Consider the following 24,073-nt stretch of genomic DNA (forward strand, 5'->3'; position numbering starts at 1 on the left):
TCCTCGAGAGCCTGACGAAGCTGATCTTCGGTATATTGAGGCATTATATATAGAAGAAGACATGTGCAAAAGATGAGCCCATTTGGACGCGAATTGAAAATGTTGTGATAAAAGGAGGTTGGGGGTGGGCATTGGGTTGTGGTGGATTTTCGCGTTTTTGTGGGTGCCAGAAACAGGGGGGTGCCAGGAAGTGGGTATGTTGACTTAGTTCCCAGATCCATCGACTGACATACCCAATCAGCCTCTCTTCACGTGGATCATCGTACTTTACACTGTCCTCTCCGAAAAGATTTCTTCCCTCCGCAACCTCTACCATACCTATGCCGTCCTCGCTCTGGATCTCTTCCTTGTCATCCTTTGGCTCGCAACGATGGGTGCCTGCGCCGCCCGTCGTGCTACCTTCACCGTTGACGTGACAGCCTCCTGTACCTCGGATGGCTCTGCTGTGAACTCGGGAAGCTGCACCATCTACAAGCGATACATCGTTATGAGCCAGGGCGCGTTGGCCATGTTTTCTGCTATTGCAGGATTATCTGCCCTGCAGTTCATCCTCTTCTTGGTGACCTTCATCTGGACTCTTGTTCAGTTCTTGCGCTGGAGAAAAGCCAACGCACCTGCCGCTGCTGCAAGCGCCAGTCAGGGAGAGATTCAGATGGAGTCCAAGCAGCCGTTCCTCACGCAGCAGACTGCGTACCAGCAGTCGCAGAACGGCCAGGTTCCCCAGCAGCAGCAGCAACAGCAGCAATTCTACCCGCCTCAGTCCTACACGCCTCAGCCGCAGGCTCCTCCTCAACAGTACCAGCATCAACCACCTCAGCAGTACCAGGAGATGCCGAGCCAGCAACCCCAGCAACAACAGTATCAGCAGGCTCCTCCGGCCCAGAACTACACACAGCCGCCGCACGACTATCAGCAACATCCGCAGCAGTACCCTCCTCAGTCATATACCCCTTCGCCTGTTAACGGCACAGTTTCGCCGACGCATTCCCCACCCCCTCAAGGGCAGACTTACACCTATCCCCCGCAGGAGCTTCGGTAGACATCAGTTACGAGACACGAAGAGTCGACAATGAGCTGACACTTGGAAAGTGGCCTAAATCTATACTGGTAGTCTGTCGTATGATGACTTATTGATTTGTTGGCTGGTGTAATGTACCATTGTTATCTTGGGTTGGGGAGTTGGCAGCAGGCTAGATATGACGCTAATGTCCTCGTGGTTGATAGTTAGTTGTTTGATTTGAATGATACCTTAAAATAAGTGCTTTAATCAAAATGGTTTTATAACAACGATTCAAATGACAAAGAAGTCCCCACCGATGCCTGTTACTGCGTATCTTGCCATCTTTGCCACGCTGGATCGACCATACAGTGTCCAATATGAGTCTACATCCTTCCTTTAACCTGCACTCCCTTAGATTGGTGTGACCCCTATTTCTGTGCGTTCTGCCAAACTCGGAAGCCCCCGACTGCATCTGGGTTTCGCACTAAGGACAACTTGATTGCGGGAATAAGATGATAAGATCGAAGAAGCAAGGCAGACGCATTTTCTAAGTTGCGGCAGCTTGTGAATTAGATCAGATGATATAGTATGTTTTTGCGAACGTTGGAGTGAATTTGCCCCCTGGCAATAGCAAGCTACACGAGGGCTGAGTCTATGCTTTCCATACCATTCACCACGGTTAGTAACCGATGGGCCCCCTTTTGAAGGAAGTCATGACCTTTGCCAGTTTTCTAGATGATTTCTTCCACGCGCGATATCTTAGATTGCGATCAACTCATCCTGTTCTCTGCTAGGTATGGATGGCACTTTGGTACATCAGTGAAGCTCAGAGGGAGGGTTAGGATTTCCCGTCGCGGCCCTCGCCGACTATGATGGGACTTCCCAAGCCAAAGATACAAACGTTGACTATGCTTTTCGTCACTACAAGAATTTGGGGCTAGAAAGTTTGCTTCGAGTCTTGTTTTAAAAAGATCTAGCACACCACAAATACTGCAGATTTATACTCCAGCACCTGTGACCATTGCTTACACTTTGGTGGGATGAATGGAGATATTCTGATGAAGAGATGGATAGAAAAACGGTCATGGTTGATATTTTTGCAGCATGATGAGATCTTCAAGTGGCTCCATGTCTATGCGAGAATCAGCGCCTTTCTTGCCTAAAGAACACAAGGTTCCCTTAAATTGCTGCTCAAGCTCTGTTGTACTTTATGACATGGGTTTTGAGTCGCGCGCAGACAGAAGCTCCATTTCGCATATTACGGACTTATGCCGAATATAGGAGAAGCTGAGGCGGCACAACAAATCCCCGAGTATAGCATACCGAGGCGATGGTGAGAACAGCTATCAGATACACTCCCTCCATTCTTGGGTACATAAATAAAGTCTTAAGTCTGATCAGGGTCATGATTATTTCGGTCCATATCCATCCTACTTCGTTGAATACAATCCGTTGACACGACGCCATACAAGCTCGGCCTCTCAATCCTCTATCATGCAGGCCTCTCTGATCTTACCTCTCCTGCTCTCGACTGTCTCTTTGGCATCACCTCTGGTGTCACGGGATAGACAGCCTGATTGGATCGCAGGAGAGATCGCATATGCTGAAACCTACGACATTACCCTTCAGCCGAACCATACGGATATCGGTAAACGAGGCGTGCTCCTGGCTCGCTACAACGACGGCGAAGGCCGTTACCTAGGTTCTGACGGCAATCATCAGTACGCCTCGGGTGTCAAGTGCTGGAACGATTATTTCGTTGTCGAACAGAACCTTTACAACGACCCTTGGCGCCAGGCCTCCAGCAAAGTTTACTGCACCAAGAGCCAGTCGTGCCAGGCAACACAGGGCGTCAACAACCAGGTCTGCGAGACTACTTCTTTCGAAGTTTCGGCTGGAATCACGGCCGAGTTCGTGACTGCCAGTATCAGCGTCGGCCATCAGACGCAGACTTGCAGCGGATCGACCTCTTTGACTGCGTGTACCTGGAACGATCAAGGGTGCCATGTCATTTGGAGCCAACAGCAGATGTTGAGCCAAAAGGGGTACCAAAGACGAAGGTGCACAAGTAGCAAAGGAGACTACACGGCCTGGACTAAATTCTTGGAAAAGAAGGCTCCCACCGAATTCAAGAATTACGGTTGTGGAAGCTCCTGCAATGATAGCTTCTGACTCGAGGATCACCCTTCGGCAGCGCATTATGTGGAAGTTAGACAGCTGCGCACGTACGTTGTCTTGACATCGCTTCTTATGTCAGTAGCATTGACTTCGTCAATTCCTCAAGTCTGTGGGCTTAGGCTTGTCTGGCCAAGGGGCTAGGGAATTTTTGGTACTTGGGCTAGGACTAATTCCAAAGCCGAAGGCAAGTTATCATACTCGATTACTGCGAAGACTATTTAGCAGTAGATAAACAGGGTATATTGCTTTCTAAAGTATATATTAAGTTAAATCCAACTTTAGTCACCGAAACTATTCTCTTTTAGCTGGTAGCCCTGCCACAGATTTACATCGATCGTTGTATTTGTGGCCAGATTGAGCGATTCGTTTTCTATAGGTAAACTAGCTGTAGTAAAAGGAGCGCCAGTGGACAAAACACATCAGGAGTTGATCTCTACAAAATCAAGAGGAAAAAGGGGCATACTTGTACCGTTTGTTCAATGAGTCAACAAAACGCCAGACTGGAGGCTTCCCCTCCCTGGGCCCCTCTGAGCAAAGTTCCAAACCTTGAAAGCCCTACTTTGTCCTAAATCCTTAAGTATAACATAAAGTGCACATGATAATCTTAGGACCTACGCATTTTCAAGTCCCACCAGCTAAGATCTCATACATTAGCTGGCTGCTGAGCCCATTGACCGCTTTGCCATGGTTCTTGTATTTGATTCCCGCCAGAGTTAGTCAAGCTTAGGCTTTCGGACTCCTTAGTTATCTTCCATGCGGTTGTCAGATCATTCGATCTCAATGGGGAAGAGCCGGCATTGCGTTTGCCTCCAAGGCCTCGAGGAGGGGGCTCGCCCTTATGTCTGATAGCTGCGGATTGCTATGAAACTGACTCGAGGCCTATGGTCGCTGACGTATATAAAGTTAATCTTCCCGAATGTTGGAATAAGTCTCCTCTACTCTTTCTCATCCTAATCACATTCGGCTTACTGTTTTCAATGGCCTCTTGGAGTATTTGAGAAAGGAGCCTTGCACAGAACCCCGCCTTCTCGAACATTGCCAAGGAAGTTCGAATAAACAATATCAGCAAATAAGAGAGTGCTTCTTGGCAGAAGAAAAGGCGATCAAATGGGATGGCGGCTGGCATGTCAAAGTTATGAAGGCTTCCGCCGTTACTTGCCTTTTGGCATCTCACGCCGGCATTGCTATGGCCGCTGTCGGCTGCAGAGTCGAGCTTCTCAATGTCTATCAGGCTATGGTTGGAAGTGGTTGTGTTTCTTTCCAGTTGTCTGTAATCATCTAAGATCCTAACTAGCGCAAAAGTCCTTACACTGTTTATGCCACAAAGGACTGCGGCCTGAGCCTGGAGGCCAAGACTCGTTTTGCTGATGGATACACTCTCCGTAATGGGGGTTGGGGGGGGTTGGGTTGGGTTGTTAAAGCATTTTCTGAAACATTCACGTTTGTTTGCGTCTCGTATCCGTCTTAGCTTCACACAATGTGCGGATAAGGATAGAAGAAAGATTCAGCTATGTCGATATAAAGGTGACGTGGGTACCTAACATTGGACTCGATCATGAGGAAGATCTTTGCGGAAGTTTAATAGCAATTCCAAGAAATTTTAAGCCATCTTGGGGACTCCCCAAAGGCTATCTGCTATCTGTCATACCGAGCGGTTTATTAGTCATGCTGTCAGTAATCCTGCCGTACATGGGAGTGGATGGCTTTCTGCACTTTGAAAGTCACAGAAATGTAGTAAAACCGCCTAGCTCAGTCCATTATGATTGCGTCTCTCAAATTCCATCGCAGGCTGGCAATTTCATGTGAAGTAATTTCGGTCGCGACCGTTGAAAGATAAAAGTATGGCTGGAACGCAAGTCAGCATCTCTGGGTCAATGAACTCCGACGAGTAGGACTTATTTCACCAAATGTCACTGCACCAAGCCTTGAGTACTATGTCAGTCAGTGAGTTCAGAACAATTTCAATTTCATTGCTCTTATTCACTGCTGTTGTTATTTTTGGGGCATGATTTAGTCAGCGATACCATGCTTTTTAATCATGCGAGCATTCATATCTTCTCATCATCCTGACACAGTTTTCCCTTCAAGTCTGAGAGCAACAAGCGATGAGTCGGGCGTCGTGGGGCTTGTCTGCGGTACGCGTCTGCAGGAGCCTTGAAGCTTATGATAGCATTTGTTCCGTTTCGCAAAGACTGTGGATTGAGATTTGTGTCCAAAAATCTGACAGTGACTGTCACCACGTATTTCGCTATATATGTAGAGTCTCGCGTATTTTACAGTGTACTTTAGGTAGAGGAGTGTCATTGTATTTAGCCGTGTGCTTTGTTTTGTACTAATATCAATACTCGAGTTCGGTTTTTTCTTGCTGTCTAGAATGACTTGTAACATGAAGCTTTGCACACGAAAAATATCCATTTTTTACGGGACCTTAAACATCAGGTCAATAGCAACCATCAAACTCGACGACAAAGTACATAAAGTGTAAGGAGAAGAATTGTTACAGGAGAGTAGGTAGGAAGACAAGAACAAGCATTACTAGTACTGACAAAAGAAAAACAGGCTTCTTATCTAGAAACTAAAGGGAGCGGCGTCTGCATTGTTCGGGCAGCTGCTCACAAGCTGGTCTCCAACGACAGACTGGGAGTTTGAAACGACAACGCTGCCGGCGGGATTCGTGAGCGAGAAATTGAACAAGCCACAGTTCTGCGCGTTGACGAACAAGATACGAATCGGATAGTATTGACCAGCAGTCGCAGTAAATGTAAAAGTACCCGAACTGCTTGTGTCGTAGTAGTTGACATTTTTGTTATAATTTGAATTACTGTAGCCACTTTTGGCGACGCTGCTGCCCAGCCAGAGATAGACGCTGTCGTCCACACCGCTGAAGCTGAAAGTGTAGGTTCCGGATGTAGCAGGATGAAAATAGCCAATATGCTGCACGATGATGTAGTTGGATTCTGATACAGTAGTACCATAAACATTTCGGGTCGAGGTGCCACAAGACGATGACAGACCAACTGTGGTCGTTAAGCCCCTATTATTGGGACTCTGTCCGCTGAGTACGGTTTGAATATTGAAGTAAGTTGTCTTCCAGTTTGCTTGTGAGGTTGCGTCTGAATTCTGGAACGGGATCTTGCCCGGCTGACTGGCGGTGTCGGTCGGAGCTTGTGACAAGCCATAGTACGCCCATAGCAATCCAGGGGTGCAGCTCGGGCTCGGCGTCACATAAGTGACAATAGTGGTCGTGCCAGCTGGGTTGGTCTGAGGAAGGGTTGTTATGCCAGTTTGAGATGCTGTTGAAGTTACGGTTGTCAGGGCGCCGGTGATGGGAACAAACGTGACGACAGTAGTCGTGCCAGCAGGATCGGTTTGAGGCAAGGTCGTGACACCCGTTTGGGTAGCGGAAGAGACCACAGTTGTAATGGCACCAGTTATGGGAACAAATGAAACGACAGTTGTAGTGCCGGCGGGATCGGTTTGGGGTAAGGTTGTGACGCCGGTTTGAGTAGCTGAAGACACAACCGTTGTGAGAGCGCCAGTGATGGGAACAAATGTGACGACGGTAGTCGTGCCGGCGGGATCGGTTTGGGGTAAAGTTGTGACGCCCGTTTGGGTAGCGGAAGAGACAACTGTTGTGAGAGCGCCAGTGATGGGAACGAATGAAACGACGGTAGTCGTGCCCGCAGGGTCTGTCTGTGGTAGGGTTGTGACACCAGACTGAGTTGCGGAAGAGACAACCGTTGTTAAGGCACCGGTGATGGGAGGCACGAAGCTGAGAACTGTGGTGATGCCAGCTGGGTCAGTCTGTGGGAGAGTGATCACACCCGTTTCGGTTGCCGTTGATATAAGCGTTGTAAAGGCACCGGTCAGTGGCACAAAGCTGACAACTGTGGTAGTACCAGTTGGGTCGGTCTGAGGCAATGTCGTAACTCCCGTCTGAGCTGCCGATGAAATGACCGTGGTGATGAAACCGGTGGCTGGAGGAACGAAGCTAACAACTGTCGTAATACCCGTTAGATCGGGTTGGGGAAGCGTCGTGATACCCGTCTGAGTTGCCGTTGATACAACTGTTGCAATGCCACCGGTAAGTGGCACAAAAGTGACAATAGTGGTAATTCCGGTTGGGTCGGTTTGAGGTAGGGTCGTGACGCCGGACTGAGTTGCAGATGAAACGACTGTGGTAATAAAGCCTGTGGCTGGAGGAACGAAGCTAACGACTGTGGTGATTCCGGTTGGATCAGTCTGTGGTAAGGTTGTCACGCCTGTCTCAGTAGCCGTTGAAACCACCGTTGTAATAAAGCCGGTGGCTGGAGGTACAAAGCTAATGACCGTAGTGACGCCCGTTGGGTCGGGTTGAGGCAGCGTAGTCACTCCCGTCTGAGTCGCGGTAGAGACCAGCGTGGTGAGTAAGCCTGTGGCTGGAGGTACGAAACTGACGACTGTGGTAATTCCAGTTGGATCAGGCTGAGGTAGGGTTGTCACGCCTATTTGAGTGGCCGTTGAAACTACTGTCGTAATAAAGCCGGTGGCTGAAGGTACAAAGCTAATGACCGTAGTGACGCCCGTTGGGTCGGGTTGGGGAAGTGTAGTCACTCCCGTCTGCGTGCCTGTTGACACAACTGTCGTGAGGAGTCCAATGGCTGGAGGGATAAAGCTGACTATCGTAGTCGTGCCAGTTGGGTTGGTCTGAGGTAAGGTAGTAACACCCGTCTGCGCACCTGTCGATACTAGCGTCGTCAGGAATCCTGTTGCTGGCTGGACGAAAGTAACCACAGTCGTCGTTCCAGCAGGATCTGTTTGAGGCAAAGTAGTGACGCCTGTTTGCGCACCAGTCGAAGTTAAGGTTGTTAAAAGCCCTGTGGCTGGCGGAACGAAAGTAACCACAGTCGTCGTTCCAGCAGGATCTGTTTGAGGCAAAGTAGTGACGCCCGTCTGCGTGCCAGTTGACGTTAAGGTTGTTAAAAGCCCTGTGGCTGGCGGAACGAAAGTAACCACAGTCGTCGTTCCAGCAGGATCTGTTTGAGGCAGAGTGGTGACTCCGGTCTGACTGGCGGTAGATGTCAGAGTACGGACGACCCCGATACGAGGCACGAACGTAACCACAGTAGGAGGTCCGCCGGCCGTTCCGGGAGAAATGGTTGTCAACCCTGTAGTGCTGCCTGTTGAGGTAATAGTGACTGGAGGAGTTGTAGTTACGAATGTCACTACGGTTGGCGTGCCACCTGCAGGTCCGGGAGGAATTGTAGTCAGGCCAGTTGAACTTCCGGTTGAGGTGACAGTGATTGGTGCTGGAGGAGTAACAAATGTAACTATTGTTATCGATATAAAGTCGTCTCCGTCGCCAATATAATAGGGAAGCGTGGTAAGGCCGGTTGTACTCGCTGTCCGAGTGATGAGAGTTAGCAAATAAGGTGGGGCACCGGTTACCGAAATGCCGGGTGTTGGAGGGAACGTCTGAACAAGATTGGTCGTAAAGGTTGTTCCTATGGGCCTAAAGCTAGTCGTAAGGGTAATGACGGTCACTGGTTCCCTGGTGATAAAGGTTATTATAGTAGTCGGTCCGCCGTTAGGGCCTGGCGGCAGCGTTGTGAGACCCGTGGTAGTTGCTGTTGAAGTAAGAGTTACAGGCGGAGTTCCAGTAACGAAGGTGATTACTGTTTCGGGACCTCCACCTGGGCCAATGGGAAGAGTTGTCAGGCCCGTCGTAGAGGCAGTAGATGTGAAAGTGACGGGGGCCGGTCTTGTCACGAACGTGACTACCGTAGTAGGGCCTCCATTTAGACCAGGCGGGATAGTTGTTAGACCTGTCGTAGATGCCGTTGAAGTTACTGTTACAGGGAGAATGCCAGTGACAAAAGTCACTACTGTACTTGGTCCACCGTTAGGGCCTGGCGGCAGCGTTATTAGACCAGTCGTCGTCGCCATTGAAGTCACGGTGATAGGAGAGGGTCCGGTAACAAAGGTGATAACGGTAGGTGGACCCCCAGGACCCCCGGGCACAGTCGTTAGGCCGGTGGTAGTTGCGGTAGACGTGATTGTGACCGGTGGAAGACTCGCCACATAGGTGATGACTGTGTTGGGGCCGCCGGGTCCTCCAGGTATAGTAGTCAAGCCCGTCGTACTAGCAGTCGATGTGATAGTCACTGGTGCCGGGCCTGTAGCGAAAGTGACAACCGTCGGCGGCCCACCATTTGGACCCGGCGACAACGTTGTGAGACCAGTAGTGGTGGCGGTAGACGTGATGGTGATTGGTTGCGGGCTGGTGATGAACGTGATAACTGTATCAGGGCCCCCAGGACCACCAAGAATCGTAGTCAAGCCAGTTGTAGTGGCCATAGAAGTAAGCGTCACGGGCGCTGGGCCCGTGGCGAAGGTGATGACGGTCGGCGGTCCGCCATTAGGACCAGGAGGAACAGTCGTCAGCCCTGTAGTGCTTGCGGTTGAAGTTAGAGTGACCGCGGTGAGCTGCGGTAGGGTGGTGAAGGTAATAACGGTGGGCGGGCCGCCGTTCGGACCCGCAGGAATAGTGATAAGGCCCGTAGTACTCGCGGTTGAGGTGATTGTAATTGGAATAGGCGCAGTGCTTGAAGCAAAGGTGACAACAGTAGGAGGACCGCCGTTTGGACCCGGGGGGAATGTAGTCAACCCAGTTGTGCTTCCGAAAGATGTGAGGGTAACCGGAGGCGGGCCAGTAATAAACGTCACTACTGTTGGCGGACCGCCGTTGGGACCTGAAGGAAGAGTTGTGAGACCTGTAGTACTCGCAGTGGAAGTGACTGTAACTGGAATGGGTGCGGTAGTTGTAGCGAAAGTAACAACTGTGGGAGGGCCTCCACTGGGGCCTGGAGGTAGCGTAGTTAATCCGGTTGTACTTCCGAATGAGGTCAAGGTGGCTGGAAGAGGACCAGTCGCAAACGTCACCACCGTTGGTGGGCCGCCGTTTGGACCAGCAGGAAGAGTTGTCAGCCCAGTAGTGCTGGCCGTAGACGTAATTGTGACTGGCACAGGCGCGGTTGTTATAGCATAGGTAACAACGGTAGGAGGGCCTCCACCCGGCCCCGGAGGGAATGTTCTCAGCCCAGTTGTGCTTCCAAATGATGTCAAGGTGACTGGAAGAGGACCGGTAGCAAAGGTGATGACGGTCGTGGGACCGCCGTCTGGGCCCGGATAAAGCGTCGTAAGACCGGTCGCGCTGCCGGTCGAGGTCAACGTGACAGGCTGAGGCCCCGTCACGAATGTGACAATTATAGGGGCTCCGCCATTTGGTCCAGGTGGAATAGTAGTGAGACCGGTAGTGCTTGCGGTAGATGTCAAGGTGACAGGAAGTTTGGCTGCCGGCGGACCGGTAACGAAGGTAACTATCGTAGCAGGTCCCCCGTTGGGCCCTAAGGGAAGCGTTGTGAGGCCAGTAGTAGATGCAGTAGACGTAACAGTAACTGGAGGAGGCCCCGTTGCAAAGGTAATGACAGTTGGTGGACCGCCGTTAGGCCCCGGAAGAAGAGTTGTCAACCCCGTTGTGGATGCTTGTGAGATTATCGTCACTGGAGGTAAAGGTGTGGTAACAAAGGTAATCACAGTCGGCGGGCCACTATCAGGACCGGATTGAAGAGTGCTCAGGCCAGTGGTAGATGCGAAAGATGTTATGGTCACCGTTCCCGGGGGTTCTGGAGCGAAAGTGACAACAGTAAGAGGGCCTCCTTTAGGCCCCGGGGGAAGAGTCACCAACCCAGTAGTGAGGGCGGTAGAGGTGATTGTTACTGTCTTGTGGGAGTTGAGAAGCGAAGTGACGAACGTGACGACAGTAGGAGAACCTCCGTTGGGACCAGGGGGGATGGTTGTCAAACCAGTCGTAGAAGCAAGCGACGTGATCGTGACTGGGCCAGACTGATGGGTCACAAAGGTGACCACCGTCGGAGAACCTCCATCGGGACCGGGAGGAATGGTTGTGAGCCCAGTTGTCGACGCGACTGATGTGATGGTCACTGGAGACAGCGGCGTAGTGACAAAAGTAACCACCGTCGGAGGACCACCATTGGGACCGGGAGAAACGGTTATCAGACCAGTCGTAGAAGCAAGAGAAGTGATAGTGACTGGGCCAGACTGAGGGGTCATGAAAGTGACGACCGTAGGGGGGCCGCCGTTGCGACCAGGAGGAATAGTTGTGAGCCCAGTTGTCGATGCGATTGAAGTGATGGTCACTGGAGACAGCGGCGTGGTGACAAAAGTAACCACGGTAGGGGGTCTTCCATCAAATCCGGGAATGGTACTCAGTCCAGTTGTTTTTGCAGACGAGGTCACTGTAATAGGACCTGTTACGAATGTAATTACCGTAGATGGACCGCCATTCGGACCCGGGGGGACGGTTGTTAACCCGGGTTTACTTGCGAGAGAAGTGACAGTAGGTAAAGAACTCCTCGGAGGCTTTATATAGGTGATAACTGAAGTTGGATCTCCCGGGTGTTTTGGCGGAATTGTTTTGGCTCCCGTCTTGGAGCCTGTCGACGTAAAAACAACTACACCAAGGGTTTCAGGGGCGGTCAAAGTTACCGTTGTCTTTGACGTGATAGTTCCGCCTATGACAATATCGGTGGTGGTTAGCCACTCAGTCCACGTCCTAGATGATGTCAACAAAAAGCGCCCATGTTGAACTTTTGAGAAAGGCTCACCTGGTCCTGGTTGAAGTCGCGACATTCCCAGAACACTGGATTTCGAAAGGTTGGTGTTCAACCACGACTTTGGCATCTATTGGGCAGGGAGAGTTACTACCCGCCGGAATGGCAACAATCCTCGTCCAAAAGACGATGAAGGAAATCGGAATCTTCCACTTCATCTTGCCTATCTTGTGACTGAAAAGTCAGTTCGAAAAAGCAAATTTGGTCTCCAAGTCCCCAGAGTTCTACAACAAGGAAGAAAAGTGAGTTTTTGAGACGATGATTCCCTGATGCTTTGACATAGAAAAACAAGGACTGTATTTAAATTTCGAGTGCTCGATTTCCTAAGTGGACATCGTATTGCCGTTGAAGCTGAACCCGCTTAGGAGAGCGCCAAACCTATACGTGTTTCTGAAGTCAAGTGCTTTTGCCATTTGAGCCAACAAATTGATCGACAGAGTGACTTCTACACTACCATAAACCTGAGCTACCTACCTGTAATCAAAATTGTTATCGTAGCCCCAAGAACCTTGTCCCCGCCATTTCCAACCATCTGCTTCGAACCGGATGCAGCAATAATACTAAGAGACAATATCGCCTGTTTACATTATGAGAATATCTTCTGTAAGCAGATAGCCAGTAGTAGTTCTGGACAGGAAAAGAAAAGGAGCTGTGGTACAAGTCGACCACCGAGAAACGAACGCCGTTCAGAGGAGGATTAGTTCAACTCAAAGCCGGAACGTTGGATGGATCCGGTCTCGCCTCTTGCCGATTAAGTTTTCAGTAACCTGCATGTATATTATTTCGTCCAATGGAAAAAAGTCTACGAACTGTTCTAAGGACATCTTGCTTCTGCATGGAAACATGGAGAAAGACGATTAGGCTAGGGCATGCCTTGACTAAGATCTCATTAGCTGTAGTGCACGGAATTACTCGACCGTCACACTAGACGATGTCAAACCGGATTAGAAATGATTGCTTATTCAAAGCAGGTTTGGATCGTTTTCTGGTTGAGACTGCATTCCGATGTAGCGACCCGAGATCAGAAGAAGAGGGGACAACGGGCGGCGATAATCATAGTGGGTGCAATGCATCCGGATGTCCGCCCATCTAGGTGGTGGTGGCTGTGCTATACGGTATGGTCCAATACTGACTCCCGACCATATAAGGTTTGAGAAGGAAAGACATCAGTCAATTTTCGGGCCAGATGCCATACGAAGGCTGATCAATTTCGGCAAGCAGACCTTTGTCCTAACTTCCGTTACATAGCGCCCGGCTAAGTGACTTGCCTGACATAATGAATGAGCAAGCTAGACCATCTTCAGAAACCGGTCGGTTTCGTGTGGTGATACGAGAGCACCGCATAGAGACTGAACTGAGACATTATCTATAACGCTAAACATCGCCCGGCACTTGGGGAGCGCTATGTTGTGATGATGTCCTACCTGCCTAGATCCAGCCCCAGGCGCGTCAAAGGGGTTAGGCCTATCTGGTGATGTTCGGGGTTAAGATACATAATCTACATTCCGATTCCTTGGCTTTGACGCTAGGTAGATGCATTGGGCAAAATTGCTTGGTACAAGGCGGTAGGTCATTACATTCGTGTCTGATTCTTCATTATGATCCTTCACAGTCGACGCAGCTTTCATTGCTGGAAGAAATTACGGATGTCTGCACTTAGAATAGCTCAAAGACTACATGCCAAGTAAGAGATATCAAACCAAAATGAGTCTTCACTTTCCTTCAAACTTAAGCGGACTGGAAGATTGGTAGCAGTCAAGAAGCTACATTTGATCCCAGCTCATGTGTTGAAACTTGTCAAAGCTACCCACATCACATTGAGAATTTCTATGAAATGTCTTAGACTGAAGCTGCGATCAGAGCCTGAATTATGTGATGACCAAAGATGTGCAGACAAAGAGGCGAAGAGGCATGTGCCTTTGTGAAGAAACTTCGAAGTTGTCAGGATCAAGTCAAGTGAGCCAAAGCCCACACGCTACCAGCATATTTCCATATTTCCATGTCTTGGAGCAGTTTCAGCTAGATTATTGTACACAATTTTGAATCGAGAGACTTTTTCCAACTACCTCAGACAACTAAGACCTGCTCTAAGTAATACACCTTCCATCCAAACCCAGCACTTTCATGGTCAGCTCTCGCAAGGCGCTTTTGACACGTATGCGAGCTTAAGAGTGCCAATTATCCGTACCGGACCTCATTTGCCCCGATTCTTTGTTCTTCTGGCGGTATGCAGAGATCGCCAAGTTAATAGCTAGGCTTGATAACTCCGGCAACTCAGGATTCATGTGACCTCGCATCGCTCTTGATGACACTGAGGTATTATAATCAAACCATGGGACAATCACTTGATAATGGGCACTTAAAAGACGACACCAAACCGTGAAATCGTAGGATTGATCATTTCACCTTGTGAATTGGGAACAGTCGAAGGGTCTCGTGGCTTCCCAGAAACACCCCCCTCCCCCTCAGCTACCCCCTTTGGCGAGTGATTGTTTTCCTTTGCCCCTCAACTCAATCTTGAACACGACGACTTATCACCATCTCGATTCATGATTGTTAATCCCTTTCACTATTTTCTTAGCTTGCCACATATTTGGTCGAAATGAAACTTGTAGCGCTTGTGGCCATATCGTTTTACGTAGGTATGTTGGGCGGCAACATTGTCTACTGAGATTGAAACGTTGGCATCATCAACAGTCGACTGTTCAGTAAGCTGAAAGCCCTCATAAAAGCTCAGGAAACTCTAATACAGAAAATAATTACGCCTTCACATCAAGTCTTGCGCCAGTACCTTCCAGTAGGCCCGAAATGTCTCCTGGTATTGTTAAGTGAACCTTTCCCGTCTCAAGGCCACTTCGTTGTTGCAGGATGTTTAACACAGCTGTTTAACACAGCTACCGCGTCGCCTGCAACTCTCGGTAAAGTTGGTAGCCCCGGTAGTTCCCCTGCATCAACCAAAGTTGCTAGCGGCAGTTCAGGCGGTGGTGGAAGTGGTGAAAGTGGCGAAGGAGGCGGAGGAAGGGTAGGAGGAGAAGGAGAAGATTCTGACGGCAGCAATAGAGCTCCACCAACGCACAGAGGTACAGCTTCAGGCGCAGCGATCGTACAAGTCCCAACGGCCAGTGTCCAGGCCGTCCGGTCCGGCAAGTGGGTGCTGGTTATCGCCGGCTTGCTGATGGTCTTGTAGAGCGCTTGGCATGCGTCTAAGAAAGATTTCATCACAGCTTCCGCACCTGCCTCTCAAATATTGCCGTCCAATGCAAAGCTTAGATTCACCTCAAACGTGTGAGCCTAATCAGAACATATGCCCTAAAATCAATAATTCTTTGATACAGATTTTCCCGATTCGCAAAACTTTAGTACTCGATTGATGCTTCAGTACTCCCTGCCTTGTGGAAGCCATTGCCGCATCATTATCTGCTATGTTCAACGTTTTTGTTGACGACTGACAAGGCTTATAAGTCGAAGGTCACGTAAAAAGCCACCACCTGGTACACGAAGCCCATATAGAACCAACATGGAGAAAAAGCTGGCTCAGAGTTCACGTAACATTACGTGTGGATGCAACATTTGCAAGCTCAAACTAAGATCGCCAGATGAGGTATTGCAGCGTAAGTTTATTATAAGATAGACCTGATTATTTTGTCCCGAACTTGATAAGTCGAATACTTGTGACTAAAACTTGGTCGAGCTTCATTGCTGCAAACTCGCGCTGTGGTCCTAAATAGAAAATCATCCATGACTATTGTTGCTTCAGAGACCTTGCTTATCTTGTCATTACAGAAACGCTATGAAGATATCTGAGTCTTCTGAGCTTCTCGACCTAATTCTTCCATCAAATCCGAAAATGAAAGTCCCATTCCAAGCATCCTTCCCAAGTGGTCTCTCAAACTCGAGATCGCCTCTGTCGTAGCCTTGGCAACTCGTCTTTCATCGTCACGTGCTGCCTTTTTCCGCCGGTCTATTGTCTTCCAGGAGCCCGAAGCTTGCACTCCCCTTGAAATCAACTTCCCATCCTTGACGGTTCGGTTGACAAAAAGATATTTACGATCTCGAGGCGGGGATCTGGGATCCTCTGCCACTGAGTGAGATCGGTGTCGATGACGAGTCGGCGATGGTCTTGGGTACAAGTTCACGGCACCGCGACCGGTATTTGACTCATACTCCATCAGCGGGCATGGGGACAAGTCTGACATCTGCGAGACATTGTCGACATTGACATCTGGGGATGTTTTGTAGTATCTGCTTGCCGGCTGGTCGAAAATCGCCTCCGAGTTTAGCCGTGGGTCAGACCTATGCCTCCCGAGGCCTGTAATGATCTGCGGACGTCTTTCCGTTTGTCCATAGCCATCGTGATGGATGGGTGTTTCGTATTCGGGCATAGATAAAACACGTGGCCTCGAGAAGTCGTGTCCATATTCTTCAAGTCTCCTGTTATGGAGATGCAGCGGCGCTAGCATTTCCCTTTGAGAAGGGTCCCATTGTGGTGAATCGATGCTGGGTAACGGCAAAGCGTATGCCCAACTTCTACTATCGTTGGTCGAAGAGATGTATGAACGAAAGTCTAGTGTTCCTTCGGACTAAGTCAGTTTCTTGGCCAGCTAACTCTGCCAACACCGTGGGAAGTCTAATAATTACCATCTACATGTGTGCTGCAGGCATCCTGAGGCGGACCTTGCCAAGCCTCCATTGAGGTTGACGTTCGGACAAGGCAGTCTTGTGGGCCAAGATAATTTGGGTGGAACATGATTGCCGCTCAGCAAAGTAAGGAAGGAGGGGGTAAATAGCAGTGGGTCGTTTGTCTGATGAATGCAGGGGGTTCGATGTGAGAAGGCATATCAGGCCCAAGGTTTCTTGCCAGAACTTATACCCAGAGACGATCACCTACATTGTCGAAAACATAATTCAAAAGCAGTTGCTGCTCAATTGTCAGGCTAGCGTCGAATTCCGTAGTGGGCAAGCTCTTGTGGGTATTTCACCCTCCTGCTAGTCCATCCAATCGGATATTGAGGCGACTGATGTCTGTCCATCGTGATCAACATTTACACTGCCGGTGGCACGATCTGGTGGGCAATTTCCCCCGTCTTCCGTGTCCGGAATGGGCGTGGGGGGATTTCCAAAAACTTTGCAGTCGGTCCCAGAATGAAACTGATGATGAGGGGGCCACTTCCTGGAGCATCAACACAAGCTTCTACATATCCGGCAAATCAGGCAAACTTTGCCGTCGAGCTGAACTGAGCTGACATGGGGCCTTGAATTTACAGTTGGAACTAGCCTCAATCCCTGCATCTGTTCGTGATAGAGCATCGCCCGATAGCATATTAAAGGGCCCGGTATGCTAGATGGGCGGCATGTCAGCGGGACAAGTGCGAGAGATTTGTCCGATTCCCGGTGGTTGTATGGGTTGTTCCACTAAGGCTTGACGCCGTGTCTTGTTCCTCTTAGCTGGTTGTCTACGGCACCTAAGATAGTGTGCTTCCAGCTAGATGGCCGCCGGGGGTTGGGGGAGGAGGGGGGCGCCACGGCGGGTTGACAAGATGGGTCTTTGGGGCAATCACTTAACGATGTTGAAATCCCATGTCGCTGGCTGTCTATAATTTTACGAGAGTTCTAGGCAAATACTCGGTCCGGGGTGCCCTAGATGGAAATGGACAAAAAAGGTGTGGAAAGGACATAGACGCCACGTCTAGGGGGTTGGGCAAGCCTAAGAACTTGAGGGGAGATCGATCCCTTAGCTTCAATTCGGAAAGACTGCATTCCGTGGCACGCAACGCCAATGGCTCTTTTCTTGCGGCATCTGAGAGGCAAGCTCTTGGCTGGCACCCAAGGAGGTGCTACGTACTCGTTTGAAGGCTTCACCTTCTGGATATCGGCGACCATGATCACATCATCCAAGCTGTATGCAAGTCCTCGTCTTCCTCCCCCCACAATATAACAAACTAGATTCGCGAGGGTCGAAAATATTTTGAGCCGGCCGTATGCGAAATGAATCCACCATATTGTTAAGATGAACGTTGCAATCAGAGACAGTCACGATGGCCTATCTTTATGCCGATGAGCCGAGGGGGCAATGGAACGGCATCATTTTAACGCAGCAACCGCACGTAACTATCGCGACCGCCATCGTGATTTATCGCCCTAATTTGACAATGGCCAAGCTGAAGATGTTCCTGAAAGTTTAAATATCTTTAGTGTATCTATCAAACCTGGCACGATCGTCTCGATAATCTGGGGTCCTGATCAACACTAAAGTAGTCAATCATGAGTGCAATTCTCCGTAGCGTACGGATATAAGCCAAACCCTAGGAATCTGGAGTCAAACAGAGACAAAATTCAATCGTTGAACTAAAATCTGACTCAAATTTCGAGGCGCACCGACTAATAACTTCGCTATCCAAGGTGACGGTTTGTAACGATAGCTCTTTGCCTACCTGGGCCTACACCAGATCCGATCTTGCAGATACGTTCCGAGAGACACTAAATTCATGGATATTAGATTCTACGCCACATAAATGTGCACAAACGCCTTCAATCTTGTCATTGGCATCATTGCGGTACCCCCCTCCCCTTTCCCGCGCCTCATCATCACTATCTGGGTCCAATTCCAAGGTTGACGACTGCTCGACGTATCCTTGCCCCGAAGAACAATATTGCAGATCGCAGCACGGGCGCTTCCGCAGCCGCATTGTGAGGGACCTGCCCGTGTTACGTGGACATGCAACTGCGAACTGCCAGGTACCTGAGTCTGTGGCATCTTGTTGACGGTTGACCCCTGCATGCAAGTATGTACCTTGCTTGGTATGGCTAGTATATCGCCCAAAGCGGCGGAGAGATCTGGTCCAAGAGCCGAAACACAAACGCCGCCATCTTGGACATTGCACCGTCTGGCTTCAACTGGGCTTTGCCTGTATCGTAATTTTGAGGCTTTCGTAGTCTTTTTCCGATGGCAGCAGGTCGAGACGAATCGCACACACAGGCCCCTTTGCGGACAATGCCCATGATTTCCCGGGCCTGTTGGCTAGCCCAGGGCTCCATCGATCTCACTATGGCTAAAGTTTGGACTAAGGTGGTGAGGGCTGCGGGATAATCCTCATCTGACAGTGTCAATGTTCTGAGATCGGCGCTTGGGGCTTAATTCCAGTGAGGATATTTCCGTAAGTACACTGGAATGCTCAAGAAGACGAATGCCGGAATGTGATATATCGAGGTCACCCAAGGATCATGGCTTATCTTCGACGTCTCTACCAGACCAGGAGAGCCAAAAGAATTCGCATATCCGTGCATGACTTCGTGGTGAAGCCTGACCCCGGGTGGGAGGGAGGATTGACTGACAGACTGTGCGGGATTGATAGGCACGCGTGATGATTATCCAATCTAACTTGCTAAGGCTTCGGTGAGATTACTACCACAGTGCTAAATTCTTAGTCTCGGTAATTTTGCAAAGAGCTCTATTACGATTGGCCACTGGTCGCAGTCACTAGAGAGACCTATCTCCCAACCTTAACACCGAACCTCCTAAGATTTTATCTCGAGCCCTCAGCATCAAACAATAAATCATCACTGAACTCCGAACAGCTGGACGGCATTCACGTCTAGGTATCAGCCGGTGTTGATTTCGCAATGACGATGGACCTTATTCGTTCCTTGCCGTAGTAATAATCAAACGAAATTGGATCAAAGAGAGGGTCATGCAGGCGTATGCTCGTCTGACGAGCCTGGTCCACAGGGAGGTTTCCAATTGTCGTAAGATTTATATGGCTGGGGTGTTCATTTTCTTTTCCTTTGATGTGTGGGGCGGTGCTTCCGCCTCGCATCACCTCCATCAAATCACAGTCGTTCTCGAGTTCAGAGACATGCCGCCTCATTGCGAGTAGGTGTTCCCGTCGTTAGGGAGCATGGGGGAATAGAGACATTTGACTTGGCGTTGGAACGCATTATTAGCTTAAGGGCAACACTCCAAGTATGTTCCCAAAACCTTCATGATCATATGGCACCCTTTTGGGGCCATGGTCGTCTCCTCCTACCTCTAGTACTCGCTCGCAGCCCGGAGACATTCGACGGCTTGCTGATTACCATACCTAGATACTCCTGATGTTCCGAAATCAGATTCAGTTTGGCCACTTCTCTTTTGAGCCTGACGTATCTGCCCTATTTCCAATCCTCTGTGGTCTAATTCGACTCTGGAGGCTGGCAGCAAAGGCAAATCCATCTTACTTCGTTCGGTCAGATATCATAACCTCTCCCAACACCCCATTCAGCATCAAGCCACAGGGATTTCCATACTGCCGATAGACTTCCCTGATCGTTTGAAACATAATGTCTGGAACACCATGCTGTGCAAGGCTGCAAAAAGCTCGCCATATAGGTTTGCCACAGGCTGCCACGCACTGCGTCACCTGATTTGCCTTCCCTTCCTCACCGATATGATTCAATTCCATCCGGCAATTGAGGACGCATTTCTGACAGAGATGTTGAATTCCAAAGAAATTTTGAAGGAGGGTAGAGACTCTCGATCTATAGAGGCAGCAAGTCGGCCTTCGGAGCCGAAGGCTAACGCGGACGCGAACTAGAAAGCGAACGCGAAGGCACGAGATGGCAAAGGCAGACATACCTAGACAGCTCACAGCTTGGCCTATTCTCATAGAATGAGCTTGAAGCAGGTCCGCAACAGTCCGATCAAGGCAATGGCTGTGAGCTCCTAGCGCGGTCAGCGACCAGGGCAACGGGGGTTTATCCGCTGCTATTGCAGGCGAAATACTTCCTCATGTGGCCGTACTAAAGGACAACTACTCAAAATGCCTTGCAGCTAACTATTTGTACAAGCCGAGCTCACCAAGTCCCGCACATTTTGTAAGACTGCTCGGCTGCGAATATCATTGTTGAAATCCCAAAAGACGCCCCCGTTGGGAGGTTCTGCTAGGTGCTGTTGATGTGACTTTGGTGAGTTTCAATGGGTCAGCCTTTCACAGCCTCAGTGGGAACCCCTTCCTGTTCATCTTTCGCCGCATCCGGACGCAGGACTTGGCAGGGCCAGCCGAGATCACCATGTTCTCTGAGTGCTCGGTGTGCAAACATGGTTTGTCGGCCGCTTTCCCCAGGGGCCCCCACCTGTTTCGCCCTAGCCTGTCATTATGGTCTTTATCACGCTATTTACACAGCCCTGAGAAGTGCGACCACCCACTTTCCGAGACCCCCGAAAGTCGCGTTCCAGACCACGCCCTATTACCAACGTTAAGATTTCAGACACGGGGTCTTGTGTGACCCTTCGAATCTCTGGCCCTCAGGACCTGCTATCCGATTCCGACCGCCTGGAAATGGGGTCCACGTTCTGTCCTCATGGATTTCTGGCGCAGCCACGTGAGACCAATTCGAAGGAGCCAGTCATCTTGAGATGGCTTTCCCCGAGGTCGGCGCTGTGGCAAATTTCATCGACATGACTATGATCGTCATCATCATAGCCAGCAATGAGTCGAAAGAGTGCTGTGGGAGTATCCGTACTAGTCATAGTACTTGCCAACACAATTCGAATGACAATGTTACGTTGTAAGAACACCAAGATGAAAATCGCCACCCTTGGACAGTCTTGCTCTTTAGATAATTCAAAGATTCACTGGAATGGTGAGTGACATAAGAGGTAGCACCCAATACGAACAAGATTCTTTCTGGGTAGCCTCTTGCCCTTAACCTTTTCCAATCCAGCCAAGATTTTAGTCTGTTTTATCACTTTCCACATATGGTTAAGAGTGTCGGATGAGGTCCCAATGGCCAAGCCGACTCCCGGCGGGCAAAGCTGACATTCAGGTGTGGGCTCCCAGCAGTCTGGAGCCAACGTAACGACCATTTACATACACTATAATTATCACCCTGCAGGTATCGGCCTGCTTTTGGAACCTATCTTGATCAGAAAGCGTCCTATGTCGTGTGAATGAGTTGAGGCAGAGCCAAGATGATGGGTACTCCGCAAGCACTCTTTTCTTCATAAAAATGGAAGCCCTGCATCATGCATCCAGACTAGTACGTGGATGCCCAGATTGCGACCTTCCAGGTTCATGACTCTCGGTCTCTCAGATACCAGTCGGCTTCGGGTTAGGCGCAGGAGCGATGGAAGGAAGCAACTCAATTCGCCGAGATCCCGGGGCGCTGCTTCGGTGAGCTGAGCGGCAGATTGACTTTGCCCGTTTTTGTGCATGAAACAGAGAAAGAGCGACATACCATGCGTAAGACATGTTAGTCTGGATTGCGAAGCAAAGGGATCCAAAGATTCGAGTTCCGTATCCGCGAGTGGACAAAACTAGGTGGGTGGGGGAAGGGGAGGGGGTGTTGGCTTGGATGGATGGATTAGGTATGAACATGAGCAAGACACGGCTGGCAGTCTGTCTAGCCGGTGGGATCAACAAGGCCTAGTGCGGACGCGGCCCGGAGTCATGGTCACCAACGCCCGTAGGCCCGAAGGATCGGCGCAAGGGTTCAAAAGACATATTGCTACGTACCTACATACCTCTTCCAGCGGCAATATCGACTCAACGGTCTTCTTTCTAGATCGTGTCTCAACTGTCAGCCGTCAGATGACCAAGGGACATGCATCATGATTAATGTTACACAGTAAATTCCGAGAGTCGTCTACGGCATGTGACGAATCAGAGACATTTCGTGCCGACTTGATGGTTTCCCACGGAAGAAATCCAAAGGTAAAACCACTTGGGCATTGTCTATTGAGTCCCTCTGTGTATTGCCGAGGCATGTTCTCGGTTCCCCCTTCCTATGGGGCACTACCCATCCATCGAGAGGCGCCTGGCTTGAAATCAGAATACTTAGTGCAAGGTCTCCGGCTCGTTCCACCCAATTAAGAGTCGGCATCAGAAGTTACAAGCGCAGGTGCAACACAAGACATATCAGGTCATTCCACCGTCATTCCTAGAACCGAATCCCTGTCTTCCAGAAGGACTCAGAAGAACGTAATTACGTTACAACCCAAGTCCAAGGGACGCCAGAACCACGCAGCCAATGACCCCTATGACCAAAAGTTCATCCCACTGAGCGCCAAATGATCGAGACGCAGACGATGTAGTTACGGCAGGAGTCTTGCCAGAGCTCGAGGCAGTGGCAGCAGGCGCATTGCCGCCGGAGCCTCCGGCAGGATTGACAGCAGATGAATGCCCTCCGGGGGCGTTGCTAGCTGGAGGCTGCGCCGACGGAGGACTGCCACCAGGCTGGGTGGCAGCAGGCTGGCCAGCGGGACTGCTGCCTCCAGGGACCTGACTGACGGTTTCCTGCGGAAGCTGAGTATTTGGCACCTCATAGTGCTGCGTCGATGCAGGAGAAAATCCTTCCCCAGCTGTGATTGGGGGAATGGCGCAGTTTGAGTTCTCGCAGAGAGAGATTGTCTGCGGCGGTAGTAAGAGAGTGTTGGTGACCATCGAGAGTGTGACGGACACTCCGCACACCTCAAGGAATGGATCGACAACAGGGGGCGCAGCAAGTGCAAGGGGAATAAGACGTAGAACGATGTAAGACTTCATATCGATGATGATGATCAATACTGCCTGAGCTGAATGATGTACGAGTGGCTGCCAAAATTCTTGACTCAACAGCCTTGTCTTTCCGGAAATGAGCTTTTATATATCCCTATGGCCAACTGCGATATCCGATCCGTAGGTAGCGCAAGTGCCATCGTGCCTTTCCAGTGCACACAATGCTTGACTTACCTGACTAGAGAAAGAGTGTGCCTAAAGTGAATCCGAGGAAATCAGCATCACTTCGTCGACGAGGGGGTTTTGCTTCTTCTTTTTGCCCATTTCCAGCTAGTGTGTTGATTATGTGTGGCCATACTGCATGCAGATAGCGTTCAGGTGTCAAAACAGCCTACCCGGTGGAGTTTGCGATCTTTTGACTGGTAGTCCGTCCGCCTTGAGGACTTGTACTTGCTTCCCTTTCCAAGCTCCTCTGGCAAATGTCTGGTTCTGGATAATGGCCAAGTCAGTTCCACTCAGGATAGGGCAATATACTGGAAGATCACGAGCCCCACAGCACAATGACTCTACCATACGAGTTTCGATGTTTGCAGGAAGCAAGCTCGACCTACAGGATCCGTTGCCGAATATCGAAATGTGGGCGACGAGAATCTAGGGCCGCTCGTCTAAACTATGGGCAAAGTTTGTCTGGACGTAAGCTCGAAGCAGCTGCCATCCAACGCTGGGGTTCCGTCTCTGAGGTTTAAGTTGTG

At 50.0% G+C, this 24,073-nt stretch overlaps 7 protein-coding genes across 7 annotated transcripts; 3 read left to right on the forward strand and 4 right to left on the reverse strand.

Moving 5' to 3' along the window:
• Positions 1-370: 370 nt before the first annotated feature.
• Positions 371-1,039, forward strand: CTAM01_13156 (uncharacterized protein; the record flags this gene model as incomplete). The annotated part of the gene is made up of 1 exon (XM_060529161.1): positions 371-1,039. One exon carries the CDS (start codon positions 371-373, stop codon positions 1,037-1,039), a length of 669 nt encoding a protein of 222 aa, XP_060376211.1.
• A 1,455-nt stretch (positions 1,040-2,494) lies between these two features.
• Positions 2,495-3,172, forward strand: CTAM01_13157 (uncharacterized protein; the record flags this gene model as incomplete). The annotated part of the gene is made up of 1 exon (XM_060529162.1): positions 2,495-3,172. One exon carries the CDS (start codon positions 2,495-2,497, stop codon positions 3,170-3,172), a length of 678 nt encoding a protein of 225 aa, XP_060376212.1.
• A 2,574-nt stretch (positions 3,173-5,746) lies between these two features.
• Positions 5,747-12,008, reverse strand: CTAM01_13158 (uncharacterized protein; the record flags this gene model as incomplete). The annotated part of the gene is made up of 2 exons (XM_060529163.1): positions 5,747-11,792; positions 11,845-12,008. 2 exons carry the CDS (start codon positions 12,006-12,008, stop codon positions 5,747-5,749), a joined length of 6,210 nt encoding a protein of 2,069 aa, XP_060376213.1.
• Positions 12,009-14,452: 2,444 nt separating this feature from the next.
• Positions 14,453-15,037, forward strand: CTAM01_13159 (uncharacterized protein; the record flags this gene model as incomplete). The annotated part of the gene is made up of 2 exons (XM_060529164.1): positions 14,453-14,492; positions 14,745-15,037. The coding sequence occupies 2 exons, from the start codon at positions 14,453-14,455 to the stop codon at positions 15,035-15,037; spliced, it is 333 nt and encodes a 110-aa protein (XP_060376214.1).
• A 601-nt stretch (positions 15,038-15,638) lies between these two features.
• CTAM01_13160 (uncharacterized protein) lies at positions 15,639-16,597 on the reverse strand (the record flags this gene model as incomplete). The annotated part of the gene is made up of 2 exons (XM_060529165.1): positions 15,639-16,423; positions 16,489-16,597. 2 exons carry the CDS (start codon positions 16,595-16,597, stop codon positions 15,639-15,641), a joined length of 894 nt encoding a protein of 297 aa, XP_060376215.1.
• Positions 16,598-20,060: 3,463 nt separating this feature from the next.
• CTAM01_13161 (uncharacterized protein) lies at positions 20,061-20,492 on the reverse strand (the record flags this gene model as incomplete). Its single annotated transcript, XM_060529166.1, has 1 exon — positions 20,061-20,492. One exon carries the CDS (start codon positions 20,490-20,492, stop codon positions 20,061-20,063), a length of 432 nt encoding a protein of 143 aa, XP_060376216.1.
• A 2,322-nt stretch (positions 20,493-22,814) lies between these two features.
• Positions 22,815-23,369, reverse strand: CTAM01_13162 (uncharacterized protein; the record flags this gene model as incomplete). The annotated part of the gene is made up of 1 exon (XM_060529167.1): positions 22,815-23,369. The coding sequence occupies one exon, from the start codon at positions 23,367-23,369 to the stop codon at positions 22,815-22,817; it is 555 nt and encodes a 184-aa protein (XP_060376217.1).
• Between the last annotated feature and the right edge of the window lie 704 nt (positions 23,370-24,073).

Source organism: Colletotrichum tamarilloi (assembly GCF_030869305.1).
Source record: "Colletotrichum tamarilloi strain Tom-12 chromosome Unknown Scaffold_90.1, whole genome shotgun sequence".
Classification (NCBI taxonomy): Eukaryota; Fungi; Ascomycota; class Sordariomycetes; order Glomerellales; family Glomerellaceae; genus Colletotrichum; species Colletotrichum tamarilloi.